Here is a 21413-nt window from a genome sequence, read left to right on the forward strand (position 1 = left end):
AATCTTCGGCCGACTCTTTCATACGATTATCATTCTTGTGAACAGGTTCCTGTTCTTACGCAGCTCCACGACAATGTTTTTAACCCCCCAATTTGATGTTTCTGCTAGCAGTCTTCCAAGTGGAAAGCTTCTATTTCTTCATAAGGTCCCAGAGATTTACTTTCTCCCAGGGACGGGGGCAGAGGGGTAGGGAGGGGTCTGTAGAATTTTTGCTGTGTCACGATAATTTACCTGATCCCTCATTGAGCTATGTGACATTCTTTAAGTTATCCCTTCCCCAACGGCGGTTAATTGGCAGTCAATTTTATACAGGCTCCTCTTCATACTCTGTTGGTAACAACAGATTTCCCCTCCGTTCCCCCTGAAAACCATGTGATTTCCCCCAAATCTTCCAGTTTAAGCTGAAACTTATATCTGTGCTTTTTATGAAGTATAGCAAAGTATTTTAGACATTTAGGAAAGTCAAAGTAAATTTTGATAGACCAGCCTCACTTCCATGCTCACATGAGTAATCTTGTGACTCACAGTCACTAAATATGTGTTAAAGATATCAACCAGAATATATATCTATATCTTTGGTGCCATCTTGCCTATAATAAACGAAGTTATAAATGAAGATTTTAGATATATGAAAATTCATATATTTGCACTGCGGTGGAGAGATGAAATTAAGAGATCCTCGCAGCTAAGAACACTACTGAAACGAGTAGTTGTAAATAGGACCTGAAAAAATTCAGGCCCGTACCCGTACATATATCTAAAATCTTCATTCACTTGGATGTTTATTTGGACCCAATTCATTGCCCAGCTCCCAGTTGGCTTGTTAGCTCAATTGGTAGAGCGCTGCACCGGTATCGCAGAGGTCATGGGTTCAAATCCCATACGGGCCTGAATTTTTTCAGGTCCTATTTACAACTACTCGTTTCAGTAGTGTTCTTAGCTGCGAAGTTATAAATGTTTTATGTAGCAGCCTCGTTTTCATTAAAATATTATTTTAAAAGCGTTGGAACAGATTGCAAAAGTGGCAACACGACTTTTCAGGTTATTTAGGGTCCGTTGAACATATCTTATGCAGTGGCTTGCTTTCAGAAAGAAATTCTCACGGAGTAAAAATGCAGCCAGACTTTTTCCTGAGCTGTGCGAAAAATAGTGCGAAACCTTAGGCCGATACTGGCATAAACACAAGCTCGAAGGAGCCGTGTATTCTCTTAACACAGGTTTCCGAAAATCCATCCCACGTGCCATCAATTTCCCCCTGCCCTCAAGAAACTAAGATGGTAGCAACAGTAACATTGTCATCGTGATAACAACACTACAACGAGATAAATAAAGAAAAACATATTTTATTGAATTAGATAGTGGTGAATCCAAGTGCTGTGTGGAAGTCGATACATACGAAATATTCATTCACAGTACTGATGTCAGTTATTTGCCATTGAGCGGAATAGGTTATATGGCAACACTGCACTTAAACTAAGGAAGTTTTTCTCTATTAAAATTCCTATTTGAGATTAACTTAAATCAGATGACTATAAACTCACTCGTCAGTTTTCCGTTTGCCCGGCTCGAAGACGATAGCCTCTGCCTTTGCAATCTCCGAGGAAAGTAGCAACTTGCAGTGAAACTTCCCGGTAACTTCTCGGCAAAAATTCATCGTGCCTCGTGATACAGCTGATTCTTTCGTCAAAAGTTAGCTTTTGGTTTGCTATATGAAGGAATTACTCTACAGCATTGAAACTCCAGAACACTGACCATGGGGAACTTTCTCTGTACTTAGTGCGAAGGAATAAAATGTTATGATAACAGAAACGAACACAGCCACCCTTTCTTAATATTGATTTCACCATAGAAAACAAAACACAAATGCAACAAACTAAACATTAAGTAACGGGAGGTTTTTGTTTTAATCTTGACCTGAACACCGCGGGCAAGAATTGTCACTCTTAGTCGACATCTTCGTTTCATGCACGCAGTTCTCCTTCATAGGGCTAAACTGGTACAAAATTATAAGAAATGTGAGAGATTTGTAAGTATCAACTGAGAGCTTTCACAATTTCCTACGTCATCACCCGTCAATTCGTTATCAGTCCACGAGACACTTTTAAGAAAAAACAAGTGCACTTTAGAGCCCAAAAGACCGAGTTTTGAGTTTTTTGAATTTTTTTCTAAAATCGGAATTGGTTTGTACGTATGATAAGCTAAATATTTACGCAAAAAAGTGTCATGTAAGTCAATAAAGGCTATCTAAAGTATTTTAGATCAATAGCAAAATATCTAAGATCATTGTAATCAACATTTTCTATTGGTACGAATTTGTTTCCTTTAAATGACTAGACCTAATACCTACACGGGTGTAGGTAAAATAAAATGTTCACTCAAAAAAATGGTTCAAGAACAATGCACTGTGAAGTAAGTGATTTGAAGGTAGATTAAACAGTTGATCACCTCATTTTGCGCGTGTTCTAACTTTTGGAAGAGTGGTTCCGCTGATCGATCGACGGAGAAACGTCTTGCGCTTCCAGGCGTGGAGAAATATTGAAAGCCCTAAAACATGAAAATCTACACGGAGCCTCTCAAGAGTACAAAGGACTGAATCCAACCGAAAATACCTTCGACGAGGAAGATCAATGAATTAAACTTTTTTGTATCCCTTTTGAGAGAGTGGAGAAGTAATTTTAAGTATCTTATTGTCAATGATGATTTTAGATATATGAAATTCATACATTTGCACAGCGATGAAGAAATGAAATCAAGAGTTCTCGCAGCTAAGAACACTACTGAAACGAGTAGTTGAAAATAGGACCTGAAAAAAAAATCAATGTTCGGGCCTGATTTTTTTCAGGCCCTATTTTCAAATACTTCTCTCCCCAAACAATAAGTGGCTGTTAAAGTATATTGCTCGAACGATACAACGCAATGATGCAACTTTTACTCTAAGATAAATCGCTACGAGCGATAGTTTGCTGTAGGGATTCATTGTGATAATGAACTGCGTTGAAGCGACTTTTCGCTGGAACGATATATGAAAGGTTCGACTTATTGTTTTCACGTGTCGATGAAACGCGTGATGCATGGCCGATATTTCGGCGATATCTCGGAAAAACGTAATATTCGACTATGAACGTTTGTATTACTTTGGCAGAGTACTGCATATATATTACTTTATGTCAAGAGAGAGTCACCTAGAGTTAATTTCCAAGTATAGGAAGTCAAGGAAGGATTTTTGCTAAAATCCTGGGGATGGCAGACATTAAAGTTTTATGGAAATGGGCATTTTTCTCCAGAGGGCGCGATTTTAAACTCTCTATGATATGATTTTTCTAGGAACATTTTTCAATTGCATTCAAACAAATAAATGATAAACATCTATATTGTTTTTCGCGGTGTTCCTGTGTGAATTTTTAGTGAGTCCTGATGCTCTGACAGTATTGTAATGTAAATAACACTCAGAGTTGGCAAATTGGAAAAATAAAGCATGCTATGTCTATCAAATGATAAATGTAACAAAACAAAAGAACTCCTGTCTATCGGCTATACAACCGTTTTAGATATTTATTAATAAAATTATTTTATCATATAAACTACGGTGTCATACAAGGATTTCCAGCCCTTGGAAGAGCCTAAAACACACGTGAAAAGATACGATATTTTTTATGTGTGTTTGATATCGCCAATCAGCTGCTGCCACGTCACTCGCCTTTCGAGCCACTCGGTTAGGTCGATGAATGAATGACAATGCCTTCACCATTCTCAATCCAAGGTCGCTTTTCTAGATTTTTTTCGGATTATGGCTTCTAAAAAGACCGATTTTGGCCGTATACCTAAAACATTTCATCTATTGGTAAGGACCAAGTCAATAACCGACAATTTTGTTCGTTGAAAATAACGCTTATTGTTTGTTTTTGTAATGATTCGACGCATGCTTTCATCTTGAGTGAGCCAAAGCTCTTTACGATTTTTATTCGGGGAATGTCAATCCTTTTATTTTCATTCATAAATAAAGTCGAATTTCTTGTCAGTAAAGGGCTATTGTGTTTATATAATAAACAAAATAACACATGGTTGCTTGTAGATATGGAATTTCTCTTCGAGTTCGAAGTCGATTGCTCACGAGTGAGGGCAGCGAACGAGTGAAACGTCGAGTTAAACACATATCTACGCGCGCCCATGTATTATTCTCCATGCAATTTAATAAAGGGTTCAACCTCAACTCCGACGGGTTCTGACTTTTCTTTCGCAAGAGATATTCAGACGGTAAACACCATAATCGACCGGTAACAATTCTTGTACTTCACACCTCCTGTGCCACCAAATAAAATAGGATGCCAAATTTTTAAAAGCCCAGAACAGGTAGGGTGTTAAGTTACAACAATCAAGTCGGTTATAGAAAGCACTGGCAAATCTCCGAGAGAATAACAGGAGCATTGGTAAGTAACAAGATTAAGATCAAATGAACTGGAAAACCATTTAAAATCCCATAAACATCAAGTATCGATTTGCAAAGCTAGCTACCTTAAACTTTTCTCCTAATCCGCTGACTGTTTTGAATTCAGACTCCGAACCACATTATAGCCTAAAGCGGATCGATCAACTAAAAGAATGGCGATAGTTTCTCAATAATGTCGCCGCAACGTTACTTTTGCAATGATGTTTATGAGTCCTTTGCGAGAATTCAGGAATGTCATGGTAACTACGTGTTTGATATTTGGATGAAGGAGTAAAGATCCTTACTAAAATAGGTCGTTTAAAAGTTTGAAAGTCAAAAATGCTAATCGAATTTGGTTTTGTGTACAATGCACTTAATCGATTAGTCACTTTCGATAATTCAAGCTAGCACGCATTCACCTACATCATTGACTTTCAACAGCTCCAACTGTCATTACGTGATGATGTTGTTGGTTACTCCATCAAAAAGCTGTTGCTTTTTTTTTAACGAAATTATTATCCGCTGTTATTCAACGGCTTTTACGACAACTAAAAGATCTAAAATATCTTTTGCTGGTCAGTAGAGAATAGGGGAACTCTTTCTTCTTTTTCCTTGTTTAGAGCATTAAATTTTATTGTGTATTGAGTAAATCAAAACTCGAAGACGCAAGTTACGTATGGGTATGTGTCTGTCACGATGGCTTAAAGGAAATTAAAAAATGTCCTCATCACACTTCATTATTTAAGGCAAATTCGAGGATGAGCCTCCAACAGCTCCTTTATTCCATATGGATAGTCTTACAGATGCAGAGAGAGATCTTTGGCGCTACAGGTAAATGTACGTCACAAATACTTGCGCAAGCCTAAACTAATGATGTTGTGGGAAAATATTTGCCTTTTTCCCAAGTCATCTCATTGTTAATTCTGTGTCGCAAGAATCACAGCTCGGTATAATAGGTATTTATAGCTCAATTCGATTCGATACAAGAGCGCGGAAGATCTATGTTTAAAAGTCTTGGCTTAAGAAGATGTTACGAATTTTAATGATCAACGCAAAATATTGTGTGTATTCATTTCAGATTGTCCGGAATTCACCCGACTAGGCTGCTTTAGAGACTCGATGAATCCTCGTCCCCTGCCGACAATACTTATGACCGACCGCGACCCTAGCATGAAGGAGTACAGCGGTGTTAGTATTGACTGGGCAGAGTGGAACGACTACATGACTGACCTAGCCTGCAGATGTGCTAAAAAGACAAAGGAGTCGAGATTTAAGGTCTTTGGACTACAATTTTATGGTAAATGCGTGCTGTTGCAGTCAAACTCTATGTACTTTTAGTATATAGTAAAACAGTGGAAAGCGTTGAAGACGCGCCCTGATTGGCTACTCACACTACTGCTATCCTTTGCTATTTATTTCCGCGCAGCTCGTGCGGGATTTGCACGCAGAAATATTGTAATCGCTGCAGGAATAAATGAGTTAACATCACCTGTTCTTGTAAATTATTTTACTAACGATGGCTAGCGGTGCGTATTCATCTCGTCGCTCCACAGTTTGGAAAATTCCTCTTCCACTTCGGTGAATAACTGTTAGTTATGATCTGATAATTTTCTCGGCAATGTTGAACTTGAAAAAATGGGTGGCGGGGAGCATTGACACTCCCTTCCCCCTTTTGTTTTTGTTTTTATAGTCCTTCTACAATATTTTCCATTATGTTTGTTTGTATTTTTGCTAGTGCGTGTGTGTGCGTGTGTGTGGAGGTGGGGGGGGGGGGGCGTTGGGTAGAAACTTTCGTATTTTTTAGCGTAGTGACGCATTAAACGATTTGCGGCTTAAAGGGGATGAAAAAATTGGAATTTTTGAACTTGTTTACGAGCTGCACATAACATAGATTTCCGTGTTCATGCAAAACACAGTTAGAAAACAGATCTTAGAGAGTGATTCAAAGGAATACAATATAGCCGTCTGGAGCAGCTCTGAAGGTTAGGGATATCTGACTTTGACTGAGAAAGATAAAAAATGCGAAAAAAACAAATATGGTGTACTTATTCTGAACTTAGGTGAGTGTTGGTCGGGCGTTAACGCTGAAAATACTTATAGACAAGACGGACCCAGTCAAGAATGCTTAACGATTGACTTCCTCAAATGTGGACCACAAGACAAGTACTGTGTCGGAGAACAAAATACTAACTTTGTGTACATGTTAAAAGGTGAGTGTTTTTTGGGGCAAGGCCTCTTTTGGACAATTTTGATATGGGAAGTCGCGAGAAAATACCGGTTTAAGTTGTACCACTAGAAAAAGCAGACAATTTTGGGCAATCATCTTATTGAATTTGTCAGCCAAAGCTATTTCTGCGAGGCCTTAAAGATTTGCACAAGTCCTCCAAACCCCAGCTCAATCAATATCACAAGGGGAAACAAATTGATTGCCACGGCTTTACAACATTGGAAATCGAGAGGCGTTCGATTGTTTTCTTTTTTTGTTTTTGTTTAATTTTGTTCGTTACATCCACTTTATAACCAAATTAAAGTAAAAGGTAAAGAACTGACATTGTTTAAAACTGTAGCTTCAAGCCCAACGTCACAGCCGACTAACCAGCCAAGGACGAAACCGACGACCATTCCGACGACCACGCCTACGACGAGGCCGGAAGATTTGCGGTGTAAGAAACATTTGTATTTGGATAGAAACCTTCCTGGAATTTTATACTAAAACCCTTTCATCTAATTTACCTTGATTAGTCTTTCCATCTTCAGTGGCAAATGGTCGTAATACAATTTGAATTTATACAAATACGCCATCGGGTTAAGATGTAAGAATATGCAGTTGAGATCAGTAAACTTCTTGAATAAAATACAACGGTTGCACGGAAAGGCAATAGTGATATTTTGAAGTAACAGAGGAAAACCAAAACAATACTACTGAAGTAATAAGAAAAATTAAATATGAACTAGGATCGAAAAAAAAAACTGAGATAAATCTAAGTAACAGTCTCCCATAAATAGTCGTCCTCGCTTACCTTGATTGCAAGCGCTTGTAAATGCGAAGCCAACACAAGGTGTTCAAGGATACGTGAATAAATGCAGCGATTGGTCTCACCAACTAGCAGACATGACCGTCAGCACAGGTGAATTGGTTGACGAAACGCAAACGTACACCATGCGGCACGTAATCTTTCACGCTAGACATGTTTCTAACCTTAAAAGTAGAAAAGGTTCACTCAATATTTAAATTGATTTTTGTATCAAAGTTTGAATGGTTATCCCACTTAATTGGCAATCACAATTTTGCGACAAGCGTCTTTGTGAAGGTATACTGAATTAACCAACTTAACAAACGCCTGTTAATGCACGGCTAAGAAAAATGAGAACATTTGATTTGTTATTATTTGCAGGCATCGTTTATAATTTGACACTGGAGTTGACAAACACTGCATATGATGATAGTTTAAGTACTTCACATGCCGCCGAGTTCATTGCACTTAGCGCAGATTTTGAAGTGGGAGTAAGTTGATTGACTGAGACTATATTTGTTTCCACAGAAATTCAATACACTCTTCTTTCTCCTTTGATTAATGTCTGATCATGACTTAAACTTGTCGTCTGCAGAGATGTTGATTGTACAGCTAACTATAACTGGACGTGCTCTTTTTCCAGATTTTGCAAGTGTACGAAGGATATACCTTCTTCGCTGGTGTCACAACTCTTCGATATAGGTATTGAAATCAAGCTAGTTTAAAAACTACGACATGTTAATTCACGTAAATATTTGCGCTGTAATGGCAATACCGATCATAGACGTCTCCATATACGTCTCCATATCGCTTGGCAAGTTGGCCATTGTCTGAGATGTAACAGACTGACTTAGCACATAGCTGTACTCGAACCATTTCAATTTAGGCAACCGATAAAAGAATTATCTTAAGGAAACGTCTTTCGAATGCTTGACAAATAAGGACATTTCAACTTTTGAACTAATTCCACCTCATATTATGTTTTTGTTCCACCTGAAGTTCTGTTCAAACTCATACTCTCCACGAAGTAATTGATAGTTTTGGAAAAACTGTTTCTTTTAGAAGTGTCTCAGCTGTTGCTACTTTTCATTAAAACAGCCCAGCACCAGATGGTATGACTATCGTGCATTTTGTCCTTGAGTTCAACACCCTTGACGCTCATCTTTCAATCCTGACAAAAGCCCTAACCTTCGGGACCCTGGGGAAGTTTGTTTCACTTTCTGTTGCCACGAAATTGAGTCAGATTGGTGAGTCTTTTGGACATTTATTGAATTTTTTGGTGATCTCGAATTATCCTACATTTACTTTCCACGAGACTAAAAAGTAACGGAAGATGATTCCATTCATCCTTTAAATTATCTTTTACAATCACTTACGCCTTGGCTAAATTGTCTTTGACAGAAGAGTCCTATTGATAAAAATTTTTCATCGCCCTTTCTCTTTTTCAGCATGCTACGAGGCACCAGCTCCATCAATCTGTCCAATTCCGTGCCCATCACTGTGCGCTCCTTCTTGCTACACCAGCTGCTGTCAGAAGTACCAATACCCTTAATGACCTCATTCCGTCGTTTAGTCCTCTTCTTCGTCAGTCAGCGAGATGCCTAGCTTGTTGTGTCACAAACTAAATCGTACCACGAAAATTAACTTTGACTAATTTATGAATGAAAAATTTACAGTGTTATGATGTAAAGTTTTGATTTATTACTAAGCACCTAGCTTTCTTTTGAGAAATATGCTGTCTTGTAATGAGCTTAGGGAATGAATTACAGGAAAAACATACTTATAACAAAGAGAGCTTGTGACACATTTTAAATATGCTCTATGTTACTGCTTGGTAAGAAAAAACTCTTACGACTCTCTTTGTCCCACCTTTGCGATTCAAATTGCTCATTTTAAGGTGGAAAAATATTGAAAGCTTTTCCCCTTCTTCAATATCAATAAAAGCATTCGCAATTGATATCTACAGGAAGTCTTTTTTTGCGAGGAATTACTCGTTGTCAATGCTAGTATTGTCATTCGAATGAAGTAAGAGGTCAAAAGTTTGGGTCGGAAACTAACATTTTGGGGTATATTCATATTAATGAAAATCGTCAATCAAATCATATCATTTGAGATATTGTTTTAGTCAACTTTTAGCCTTTTTTTTTAGTTGGTGAAGATCATGGCGTTGTATGTCTTCTTTACGGATTATACTGGGTTTTTTCCTTCCAATAACTTTCCTTTTTAAGTACAATAGAGACTGATAAACTCTGGTATTACAACATTTGAAGGAGCATCTTGGAGCACATGCAGATGGGCAAGGAGGAGGGCACTGATTCATGTGTACGGGCTGTGGAGCGTAGAGTGGCGCGGGATGATGCATAGGCTTCATAACACAGCAGGCGCGTGGACAAACTGCAGTACATGACATCTGACACTGCGGTGTGCAGACTAAGGGTATCAGCAGCTGTTCGTGGCAACCTTTAAGATAATATAAAGTCGTGTGTGTTTGTTTTTAATCTAAGGTCTTGCGTCCTCCTTTCGTATCTGTTTTAATTAGGCGAAATAGACGTAGATGGCCGAGTGTGAGAGGATTAACTTGAACATCTTCTGATTACTTTTTAAAAAGAAACAACAAGAAAATCAAGAGGGTTGAGAAAAGTATGACGATACAATATTTCATTATACATAACTTAGAAAATCAGTTTGTAGGTGCGACTCCTGTCAATTATTGAATATTTCTACCGTAGAGACTGTGAAGGCTTCACAGTCTATAGATTCTGGCTAATGTCATTTTGACCTTCGGCGTACTCCTGCTATGTTGTTGCTCGTTTTATGACTCAGATGGTTTTGCAGGCTTGGTTGAGGGGACTTTATATGGATACTTAGGTCCCGTTATGTATAGCGATGCGTAAGTATCTTTTGTGACTTGGTTGTAACTAATTAAAAAAAGTGATTTAAAAGACAGTATCTAAATATTCCCTTATGTTTAAATGTGCGGGGTGAAAATTATATTGATATTACACCAAAGGCCTTTACAAAGGTTTACACGTTTATTACCTAAACGCTTTTTCCTGTCTGCCAAGATTTTTGAAAGAACGAAAGCTACTTATTTCATAAAGCTTGGAGGGGGGGGGGGTTTATTTTACAGTCACGCTAGTCCTGATCTCAAGTCTTGTTACGTACAACTTATCTAGAATTTTAAGATTATTTTCATTTTATATGTACCTGTATTTCTTAGCAACGAGCCAGTAGTCTTTCTAGATATTGTGGGTGACGTCTGACTTGAAGGCAAAGAATTGGAAGGCGTGTTTCTCGCTCGGGTACCAGTAGTAGCTTTGGTGGCTGTTATGGAAAAAAGTAAGGGCCACTATATTAATGGGCAGAAATTTTGATTTTACACTAACATTGGCTAATAATGTGTGAGTCAATCCGCTGAGAGAAACTACAAAAACTGTTCTTTTCAAGAGAGGGCCAGTCCATCTTTGATGATGAACTTTTCGTTTTGTAGCACCGATCCTAAGAATACTCCCTGGTAGAACATGGAGAAAAAGGCACTCTACCGGAAGAGTAGGAGACTGGAGTTCAGGTTCCTGTTTCTCAAAAGTCCCATATGTTAGCGGTCCCGAAAGATGGCTTTTTATCGCCGCCTTCACTGACTCTAGTCTTGAAATTCAAAACGCAAGAAATGTCGTACAAAGAAATCGAATTCGCTAGTTTTGAGCCAAGATCAAGGTTCTAAAATATATGGTAAGTTTTTGGTTATTTCGAGAAAAGGACTCCTTCAGCCCAGTACTGTTATAACCCCCAGTCCGCCACCACTTCTCTGCCATTAATTATCCCTGAAGATATGTGACGCTTCATCAGACTCACCTTTTGTTACCGAAATTGTACCCTTACTGTTTGGCAAGCGGCGTGATGTTAATTTTTTTGTCGTTGGATTTTTCAGTTTTGTTGTGGAGGAACTCGGCCAGTAGGTGCTTGTTCCAGTGGTGGGAACTGTGATTCCTGAGACTGATAAGTTGTAGAAAGATACCGAATGAGATGCGAGTCACCAATGTAATGAATTTACAAACTCAACGTTTAAAAGCAGTGTAATTTGAACATATATCGAGCTCTTTCAGGGAGCAAGGGACGTTGAATAACCTTGAGGTGCTCCACGATTAGCAACTGGCTTAAATGAAAACGTGTGGTTCAATTTTCTCATCTCAAACTTACTTTTAGGTCTATGTGTTGCTTGTGTTTTTAAGACCCTCTTCGGTGTAGAATTGTTTTTTTCTATCTTCTTGTAAGTGGCACTTTTTACAGTGGCTGAGGTCCTTCGAATCGACGGCAGTTTGGTTGGTCTCGAAGGAAGGCCTGATTTGGATCGTCCTATTTCGTCGTAAGGAGAAAATTTTGCATGGTAATGAGATCATCTGCATGGAAAAAAAACTAATTTGTCTCCCCAGTTATTTGCTGTCAAATCACATAACATGCAATTTTTATTTGAAGTAAGTTGGACTTGCGGTAACTTTGAAAACTTACGGTTTGTACCCTGGCTTGTCCCTTTCTTTGAAGGTGTCCTTGGTTGTGAGGTATTCCTTGTCGGACGTGTTGGTTCAGGAGTTTTCTTTGGAGTAGAACATGATGAGGATTTGCTCGCTAGACAAATTAATTAAGTGGTTACTTTCGACAATAGAGTCACAGGAATAAAACGAAAATATAACCGGGCTAAAATAGAAAACTTTGGCGGAAACAGCGACATAGGTTATTTTAGAAACGCTTGCTAAATCAGCACTGACATGAAGGTGAATCAATGAACTTTATTACTTGAATTATGCATTTTGTTTTCATTTTCTTAGTTGTTCTTTCTTACTTTTCCACCATAATTTTAAAAAGGTACATGGATATGTCTATACTAACACTTTCCTAACTGATAGACAAAGAGTGTATTCTCAGTTCCAGTGCACGGTTGTTCTCCACATGTTAGATCGCATGGTTCGTATTTTGTAGTAAAACATTGTCTGGTCGGCCCATCTCTGTTGTATGTTTCCAGACCACCGTCTCCAGAATAACACTCAGCTAGTCAGCAATGGAGGGAAAAACGAAAACGATTCGAATTTGCAACTTTTATTATATTTTTTAGGAGTACTATGCTTTAATTAGAATTTTCTTACGTTAGGTGGAGTTAGCATTAAATTGGCAAGCCAAATAAATGATACACTTTCTTTCACTTCTGCTATAACTTACTAGGTTTGGAATGAGGCCGTGAATATTTACCATTATCTGACAAGTTTGGCTACTTTGCTTCAATTGTGCCTTCTTCACTTGGCAGTTTTAAATCATTCAAACTCATTCTATACGATTCTTTCCTAAAAACTGATATCATATTAATTTCTGTACTTTTGTAACTGAGTTTTATGAATTAAATTTATTTAAGGTTTAAAAAAAGTTTTCCATTCTCCAGAAATACTTCATCATCAAACATCGTTTTACTGTGGTGTGGATGAAGAGAAAAATAGGGAGAAAATCGATAGTAATGATTAGTAATGTCACTTAAAACAAGAGGTAACTGAATGAGTGTATTATTACCGAAATTCTCTATGCCAAACACTTGGTAACCCAATTTCTTGCTTTGTGATGCACAGCGTTGTATTAAATCATCAAGATAGAGTCGACTAAAATTCTTTCGAATATATTTTTTGCCACTGTAACGCGGAGAGGTCTCGTTACGATCCGTAAATAACAGTTCCGCAAGAGGTCTTACTTCTTGCCAGTTGTCCCTGTAACAACCCAACTTATTGTACTCAATACCTGCCGACACATAAGAAAAAAATAATGATATGTTAATTTGATATGACATTTTGCATTCGCATGCTAACATTCCTCACGCTATCAGGCGGTGTGCGCACTCCGATTGCTTTGCATTGTGGTAGCTTCATTTTCAATATGGCGGTGAAAGCGGCAGAAATCGGCAGATTTTGACGTGTAAAAATATTTTTTAGTACGTATTTGTCGCGTATTCTATGGTTCTCAAGGACAAACGCAATCACTGTTTTTTAGTATGTAATTTGAGACCAGTTTTCGAGAAGGTCAAATTTGATGTACGTCGTAGTTTGGAGCCTTTCAAAGATTTGGATGGCCGCTTTGATCCTTCTTCAACAGCTCTGACTAAACGCTCTCAAACGCTCTCCAAAGGTACATGTGTTTCGCGCATTTTAAGTGCTAGTGTTTGAGATCGATTATGACCAAGAAAAGGCCTATTGTTGCGTTACACAGCGTTACTATTGTATACTCAATTGTGTCGTAAATCTACTTTCCTAAGTAAAAGCAAATTAACTAATCGCGAGTGTTGTATGGTAAATCTACTATCTTGATCATTGAATGAAGGACAGTTGAATTAGAGCAATGAAAGAAGTCACTTGACCACTGAATAACTCTACAGTGCACGCGGCGACACGCCGGGTAAGCCGGAAAGCAAAATGCAGTCGATCGTGAAAAGGTGTTGATAGACTTGTGAGACTCCTGCCATTCGCTTGCGCTTTTAAATCTTCTGACCTGAAAACTTAGCTGTTATTAAGATATCTTTCAATTACTTTCCCTTGCGATGTGATAATAAGGGTTAGTTTTAAGGTGTAATTTCCCTGTCTGTATGTTCTTGAGGTTTGGCAAGGCCAAATGAGATTGTTACAAAAGGTAATATTTTCATGTGTGCGCGCTATTTTCTTTGTTTTCAAGTATACTTTTTCTACCGCAGAAGATAACTCCAGAGATACGGTTTTCAAAACCTTATTTTAAGTATTCTCTATTCTTTTAAGCATATTTGAAAATCTGTATGTTTTTTTATTAAAGGTTGAGCGTGACGAATTTGGTCTTGTAAGGCGTAACGCTACTCCTTTTGCGAATCCCATATTTACGCCTTTAAGTGTATGACATGAAAAATAATTCGTGTATAAGAAGGTAGCTGTCTCTTTGTTATGAGTTTGCATGTCAAGGGTTGATTCCCTATTAAATTACTCGCGAATATGATATTATTCACACAGCCATCGGCTGTGAGTGTAACTGTTGCCAAATGAATAGATTCTTGGGCAAGGCTGCAGTTTCGATTCTTTCTGAATCTCTTCAGTTGCCTCCTAACAACGAATTTTTCACGGAGGAATAACAGAAGTCGCGCAGGCCTGCCAACACTTTTTAACTTTCGAAGGAATGGCAACAGGCAGTGAATCCCCATTACATTCCACGTTTATTCGCACTATCTTGCTGCCACCAGAGATGTTCACTCGACCGCGACAGGATGTAAATGACTCACTTTTCGTTTTACAACCATGATGCAACGTAATTAGAGTGCGCACACCGCCTGTCACGCTATTAATTGATGTTATTAATGCTAATACTTCTTCCAGGCGGAAGCCACTTTCCCTTCGTGTAACAGCACAGAATCCCGCAATCCCGTATCGATTTCAAGCATATTAAAAAAAAAAACAAAATATATATATATGTAAAGAATAGAAAGTTCTTATACTGGTTTTTTTAGGAAATATTTTAGCAGAGAAGTAAGGTTAGTAATTCAGTAGAATGCGATGGCTTCACTGGAAGCCAATCATATTGATAAATGTTAGCTTTTATTGGAAATCATAGCCAATACATATTGTGAAATGAAACCGATGTGTAGACAGAGAAGTGAAAGTATTGTGAAAAGGAAAAATCTGCTGCAGTTAAAAAAAAAAAAACGATATTTACCCTCGACATAAAAGGAGGTAATGACGCAAACAAGCTCTATAACCGCCCAATTAGGTGCCCAGTGGAAGCTGCTCATTCCTTCATACGACTGCCGGTAGGCTAGTATCCCTTCTAAACTTAAAAGCAAAAAGGTAAGCAAAATTCAAGATCCTGGTACCCATACTAGCTAAATGCTGAGTTTTTGAGGGATGAATATCGGCCATCATTCGAGTAAAAGCAACTGCAAATTTAGCAACGAGTCGTTTTTTTTTCTTTTGTAATCACTTAATTTTTTTCACGACAAAAGATAAAAGGTGACAACAATTACGTATTCTAGAAATTGCTTTTTTTTTAGTATAATAGACTCTTGCACATTATGTTTCATATTTAACCTGGTCATACAGTCAATATAACACCAACCTTCTAATAGTTTACACTGACGACTTTGTCTTCTCTTGATATGGCAGAATCATAACTATCAAATGATCAGTTTCTTAACCATGAACACACTTCAGAGAAATGAGGCCTCATACGTCATATAGTATTTCCTTGAACAAAATGAAGTCAACCAGCATGGGATAGGCGTTCCCGCTGCCGAAAGGTATTGATTACGTACCAAATGCTGGAGCGCAAAATTGTTTACTTAGGAAAGAGCGTTATCAAAAAGACAACTTCGTTGCTTCTGAGAACCTAAAATCTGTCTTACTATAAAGATTTGTTCCATTTCATGACACACTCATTCACTTACTTCAAAACATCATCCTCCGTCACATGTGCAAGTCACGAAAGAATATGGCAACTGGCGGCAGTGAAATTATAGAATATATTTTATACCACGTATGATCGCGAATATATTCTCCGCATGTTTTCCGACGGAACCATTGATTTTCGGACTCGTGGTAAGAATTGTCCTCTGAGATGGGAAACATGACAAAAGCTGTTGTTTGATTTGGTCGCTGGAAGGCTAGCCGTGAAGCTCTGCGTGAACCTGGAGCTTACAGAACGCGCACCACACATGTTGTCTCTTGTCAAACCAACCTAAATGTAAACGGCAGGTGCCGGAATTCCTAAGATCTCTCATGTGGAAACAAAAAAACATTTAGCAAGGGGTAAAAACATGCAACGAGAGTTCATGGAAGTCGATATTTTTTATGGGGGTTTTAATCGAAGTTGGTTGGAAAACTGTGTGTTAATGTCTGTTTGTGCAGTTGGAAGCTCTGGAATAGCGCAATAACGCATGTTGAATTAAGATATTGATTTGTAACTTGTTTCCGGACAGAACAAAGCATTTGTCTTTTCTGAGATAAAGAATAGACATGATTGGTTGAATGGCCGCTCTTTTGCCATTTCATAAAAAATCAACTGGTTGTGCGCGAAAATCTAACTTTAATTTCAATTAAGATATTTTGATCAAATTATCGCTTCCAAAGTGAATGTGAAATGAAGGGTAATGAAATGAATTAATTGCTTTAAACGCTCTGTTGAGTCTAAAGTTTATAACTGGTATATAATCGAGCAAATATTGTTCCGTGTCTGACGCCGACAAACTGATTTTCGAAATGCACTAGCTCCCAGGGTCTTTGGGTGCCGATAAATGGAGAGATGTTATGTGGCTTATCTAGGGACATACCGCTAAACCAAGTCAGTATAAAATTAATCTTTCTAGCGCAGTATATTTCTGGCTAAAATGTTGAAACGCCTGGGCAGACTTAGAATTTTGTTTTCTCTCCTAATCTAAACAAGGAATATCAATGAACCTCGTTATTTCGGTTTACAATTTGTTACCTTGCAAACAAACAAAAGGAAAATTAAACAGTCAACCCGTTTCGAATAAAATTAGTCAGACCTGCGGTGCTCTCCTCATTAGACCTTGGTGAGGACCTCCTTCATGTCATTGCTAGCGGCTACCCCAAATAAACGATCACACTGCAAGACCAATATAACGTAGAAACTTCATGCCTATTTTATAATTTAACACCCTTTAACTCTAGGTGTTTGAAGCTTTCATTCCGCCTAAAATGTATATTTTAGGGTAACATTTCAACAAAAGTTATTGAAAGGAACTGGTTCTTGTTGCAATTCTACACTTAGTTAAGGCTCTAATCAACTTCAAAAGGCGCAAAGAATAACGGTTATTTCTATGTTAGAGTTTTCAGGAAACCTTAACCTTTCTGTCAATTAATTTGCCTGATTTTTGTTCAACTCCTTATGTTTCTTTTTATTTTTTGGATTATTTCTATAAAGAGTAGCCTCATATTTCCTCCTGTCCTTGTTATTCTGCACTTGATGTCGTTTCCTGTACATGTCCTGTTGCCTCTGCGCACGGTAAATCGTATAACAACAAGCAGGAGTACAGGATGGTGCACAGATTGCTCCACACGGCGCAGTACATTGAGCCAGGGGGGAATAGGGTAAGTTTTTAGCGAACGCTTCAAAAGAATATCCGACTGATGCTACTGAGGTCGAGGTTATCGTCGTGCAGCAATTTGGTGTACAGGTTGGACTACACGTCACATTGCACCCGGGGGAACAAAGCCAGGATGACACTTGTTTGTGATCGGGATCAGGGTTGTATGGGTTACCGTAAGAAGTTAAATGAAGAGGAGTTGGCCCAAAGACCTGTTCATAGCAACCTGCAAAATTAGTAATTGTGTATCAAAGGACCTACAGTTGCCATATTGAAACACCTTAATCGATTGATCAATTCCTCTTGTAAGTCCCACATTGAAACCAATGCCTTCAAAACGATTTCAGTCAAACAGAATGTTGGCCAGGGATTTCATTGGCACACATTCCACAAACAACTATTCCACGAAAAAAAAAGCTGTCTCGGTATTTCGGAGCGGACTTTCCTTAATGTAATGATGGTAATCCAGAGGTAAAATCATCAATTTATCATAAATCATAATAGCTATATGGATATTATCACTTTTTACTAGCTAGCTTACTTTGGGTTTGTATTCATAAGGAGTGCCAAGAAATGAGATGTGACACAATACGAAGCTGTCTTACCACAGTCTCCTACTGCTGGGAACACTTTTAATCGGCCAAACTTCTGTGTGCTCATCTTTTTTACGAGAGCTTTCAAGTGCTTGGTTTTGTTTTTGAACTTGAGAAGTATCGTTGAAACTACTTTCATTTCAAAGCCAGAACTAAACGAAAGCAAAAAAGAAAACAAAAACGCCTAATAGTCAAGCAAACAATAAGATTTCACATTTCTAAAACGATTGCGGAGGCTCATTAGTGGTGTCTAGATTAAGAACTGTAAATAAAAACTCCAGATTAAAATGTGTTTCCAGATCTATCGTTTTATCAGGTTATTCGGACTCTCCAAAGTTTGTAAATATTCATAAACCCTGAAGAATTTATCACTGCTCGAAACTGTCGCTATCAAGTTTGCAGCTGATTTACCGGAATAGATGGTTCAGAGGAGATTCATAAGAAAATGATTGCAATGCCAATTCAGATTGACGCACAGAATAAGTTGTCATAAAATTCAGTTTATCTGCGTGGAAATCCACAACACGAAGTCCTCGAATTCAATTGAGTCTGAGCCTTCTTGAGAAGTAGTTTGAAATTGCCAAAATCCGCACAGTAGTTCATTCGCTTACCTAAACCTGAGAACTTGCACCTCCTGAAATTGTTCGTCGCCGTCATACGCTTGTAGAATCTAAAAATTAGTTATAAGTCCACTTCGATGTTTGAAGTTAGTGAATTGTCTTTATACCATGTGAATTAGAAGAACTGACACTAACAAACAACTAACAAATTCTCTCACTGACTAGCTGACAGCCTGACAAGCCGACTAAATCAACTACAGGCCGACTGACCGACTACCCGACAGACTGTCTGACTGATTAACTGGCTAACTGATGAGCGACGGACAGACTGATTGAATGATCGACTGGCTGGCTGAGTGTCTGACTTCTTGACTGACTGACTGACCGACCAGACGACCAATCGAATGATTGACCGTTCTTCCGTGGTAATAAACTTACTCTGACAAACTGATTAGCTAGTCTAATTGCTGTCTAAGTGCATATCATTAGCCAGTAGGAAAACTATCTCTCTTATGGTTGTCTGAGGCTGCTAAGTTATCGGATTAGCTTACTAACAAACGTTACACGAATTTTCGTCAGAGGTAATTTGGTATTTAGCATCGAACCAAAACAAGAGAAGGCAAGGTACTCAAATTTCCAAAAACGATTGTAAACAAAAAGGAAAGATATGACACTACATTGACTGAAATTTAGAACAGATACATACCCCTAACTCAATATTTCGCCTGTAGTCCATAAATTCGAAAGACTGATAGTTCTCTAATTCGGCAGTGTACCTTACATCATCCAAAAGAATCGTCAGCCTGTAATAAGAGCCTGTCAGTTACATTAAAATATCTCAGTAAATTAAATTTAAATTTTCATTTTGTATAGACGAAAGCCACAATCAAACGTGTGTATACTTACAAAATAATATTAAAAATCTGTACTTAAAGAATACAGCCATCCAACAGAATCAAAAGGCATTCTTCCATGAAAAGAAGGAAAATCACTAAATATGATTTCAGATAAGGCGCAGTTAAAATAAATAAAAACATGACTGATAGTCTTCGCACTGCACATGATGTTAAGAGTAATGAAGTTCACAAAGTAACAAGACTGCGATTCGTCCAGCCAGTCTGATTTGATATCTCCGCACTGTCACTATTTTGTTCTCTTTTCTAAATACATTTAACTAATAAATGCTAAATACGTACATTTAAGCTCCAGTATGCTTGACTTGTAGGACTTAGCAATTTTCAGAACTTTTTTCCGCATCATTTTTTCACTGACAGCTTTTCGCCAGGATTTTTCCATGTTAGACTTGCGACGTTTACCGAATGCTTAAAAAAAGTGAGATCATTGTTATTAATATAAATATTGATGGAGGCTAACTAAGAAACATAATTCAATTCATTCAATTGGAAGACTCCAAATCTTGGTTGACGGTTCGTTACTTTTCAATCTCGGCCGTGTAGTATTCTTGAGGAAAAACTCACTAATTTAATGTCTAGAAGGCCCAATTTCCAAGGTTTTCCCGCGTCCAGTGCAGCACTTCCTCGGGTTATCAAGCACGGACGTAGCAAGGATTTTTCAAAAGGGGGTCAAACCGTGACGATTGTCATGATAACCTCCACGCCGTGTTTTATTTAAAATGCGAGAAGAGGTGGGGGGGGGGGGGGGGGGGGGGGGCGGGCGGGGTACTGGCACCTAAGGCCCCAGCTACGCCCTTGTCGGGTCAGCATAACTTCTAAAAGCGTCTGGAAAGATTACATTAGTCAGGTCATGGAAATTTTTACTTATGTGGTTGCATTAAGAGATTTAGTCAGATTTAGTTAGGGCGTAGCAACTGAGCTAAACACTGTCTCGCCATGGGATCTGTCAAAAATTGTCGATGAGCGGTATCATTAGTTCCATACTGGGATTTCTCCCTCTAGCGAAGCCCAAAATCAAACAACTAAAAAAAATTATTATTTGTTTCTTGTTGGTGAAGCTCACCTGTCATTTTGAAAACAAAAATCGTTTTTTCCTCTCCAACACAAAGTTCTGATTTGTCCTGACAAACGCCGAAGTTTTTAGTGGTGCATTGACTGCTTAAGAAAGACTCACTAAAGGTTGGTGCATGATCATCAGTCGAATAGCATTCTCCTAAGATAAGACAACAGAGATTTATAAGCATCTCGGGTAAAGAACACTTAACAGCATCAACATATTGAATTACAGTAGGGAATGGAACGATACTAGACTTAGATCAAATAGGACAGACCACCGTCACAAAGCCCGCTAATGTGATAGAACTTCAGCTCATTTAGAGAAACTATAAAGTGATCTGAGAAAATTGGTTTAAGTTATCGAGTAAACACAGAAGAAATAATCTAAAACAAATTTGATCGAAGAAGTTAGCCTCGCGTTTCTTATGTTCTACCAAATCTGAGATGCTTACCATAATTCTGCAATCCAAACGCAACATATCCCTTCACCTTTGTTGCCTTTGCACATCTACACGCCAAATCTGGAAGGTAGTTGTTAAATTCTTGGAAAGCGTACTTAATACCACTCCAAAACTTAGAAGACGTGTCACGGTCTGTAAAGAGTACATCAGACATAGGACGGCGCTCTCCAACCGTCTGTTTGTAGCACCCTATTCTTTCGAAAAGTATGTCGTCACATGTTTGAGCTGTCAAAAGAAAATCATATTCAGTCGATACAACATTCAGCGAGGAATGTTTATTTCAACGAACATAGCTTACGGTT

General features: G+C 38.2%; 2 protein-coding genes and 1 pseudogene across 2 annotated transcripts; 1 reads left to right on the forward strand and 2 right to left on the reverse strand.

The window, feature by feature from the left end:
- The first annotated feature begins 4401 nt into the window (after positions 1-4401).
- On the forward strand, positions 4402-8992 carry LOC131789993 (uncharacterized). The gene is made up of 9 exons (XM_059107172.2): positions 4402-4427; positions 5173-5257; positions 5505-5723; positions 6487-6636; positions 6994-7089; positions 7822-7931; positions 8084-8142; positions 8539-8687; positions 8889-8992. Exons 2-9 carry the CDS (start codon positions 5185-5187, stop codon positions 8990-8992), a joined length of 960 nt encoding a protein of 319 aa, XP_058963155.1. The 5' UTR covers positions 4402-4427; positions 5173-5184.
- A 573-nt stretch (positions 8993-9565) lies between these two features.
- Positions 9566-12757, reverse strand: LOC131790054 (salivary glue protein Sgs-3-like). The gene is made up of 6 exons (XM_066162458.1): positions 12730-12757; positions 11947-12063; positions 11638-11793; positions 11293-11433; positions 10648-10764; positions 9566-9900 (listed from the first exon to the last, which is right to left on the reverse strand). The coding sequence occupies exons 1-6, from the start codon at positions 12755-12757 to the stop codon at positions 9566-9568; spliced, it is 894 nt and encodes a 297-aa protein (XP_066018555.1).
- A 4541-nt stretch (positions 12758-17298) lies between these two features.
- Positions 17299-19509, reverse strand: LOC131790053 (uncharacterized; annotated as a pseudogene).
- Positions 19510-21413: the final 1904 nt, after the last annotated feature.

Source organism: Pocillopora verrucosa, chromosome 1, assembly GCF_036669915.1.
Source record: "Pocillopora verrucosa isolate sample1 chromosome 1, ASM3666991v2, whole genome shotgun sequence".
Taxonomy (NCBI): domain Eukaryota; kingdom Metazoa; phylum Cnidaria; class Anthozoa; order Scleractinia; family Pocilloporidae; genus Pocillopora; species Pocillopora verrucosa.

Excerpts from the sequence above, each read along its gene's own strand:
- LOC131789993 (XM_059107172.2), top strand. The coding sequence starts at position 5,185 with ATGAGCCTCCAACAGCTCCTTTATTCCATATGGATAGTCTTACAGATG. Across the intron at positions 5,724-6,486 it reads CTTTGGACTACAATTTTATG|GTGAGTGTTGGTCGGGCGTT; the intron begins GTAAATGCGTGC and ends TTCTGAACTTAG. Across the intron at positions 8,143-8,538 it reads GTCACAACTCTTCGATATAG|CCCAGCACCAGATGGTATGA; the intron begins GTATTGAAATCA and ends TCATTAAAACAG.
- LOC131790054 (XM_066162458.1), bottom strand. The coding sequence starts at position 12,757 with ATGAGTTTGAATGATTTAAAACTGCCAA. Across the intron at positions 12,064-12,729 it reads GAATGATTTAAAACTGCCAA|CGAGCAAATCCTCATCATGT; the intron begins GTGAAGAAGGCA and ends TAATTTGTCTAG. Across the intron at positions 11,434-11,637 it reads AGCAACACATAGACCTAAAA|TCTCAGGAATCACAGTTCCC; the intron begins GTAAGTTTGAGA and ends ACAACTTATCAG.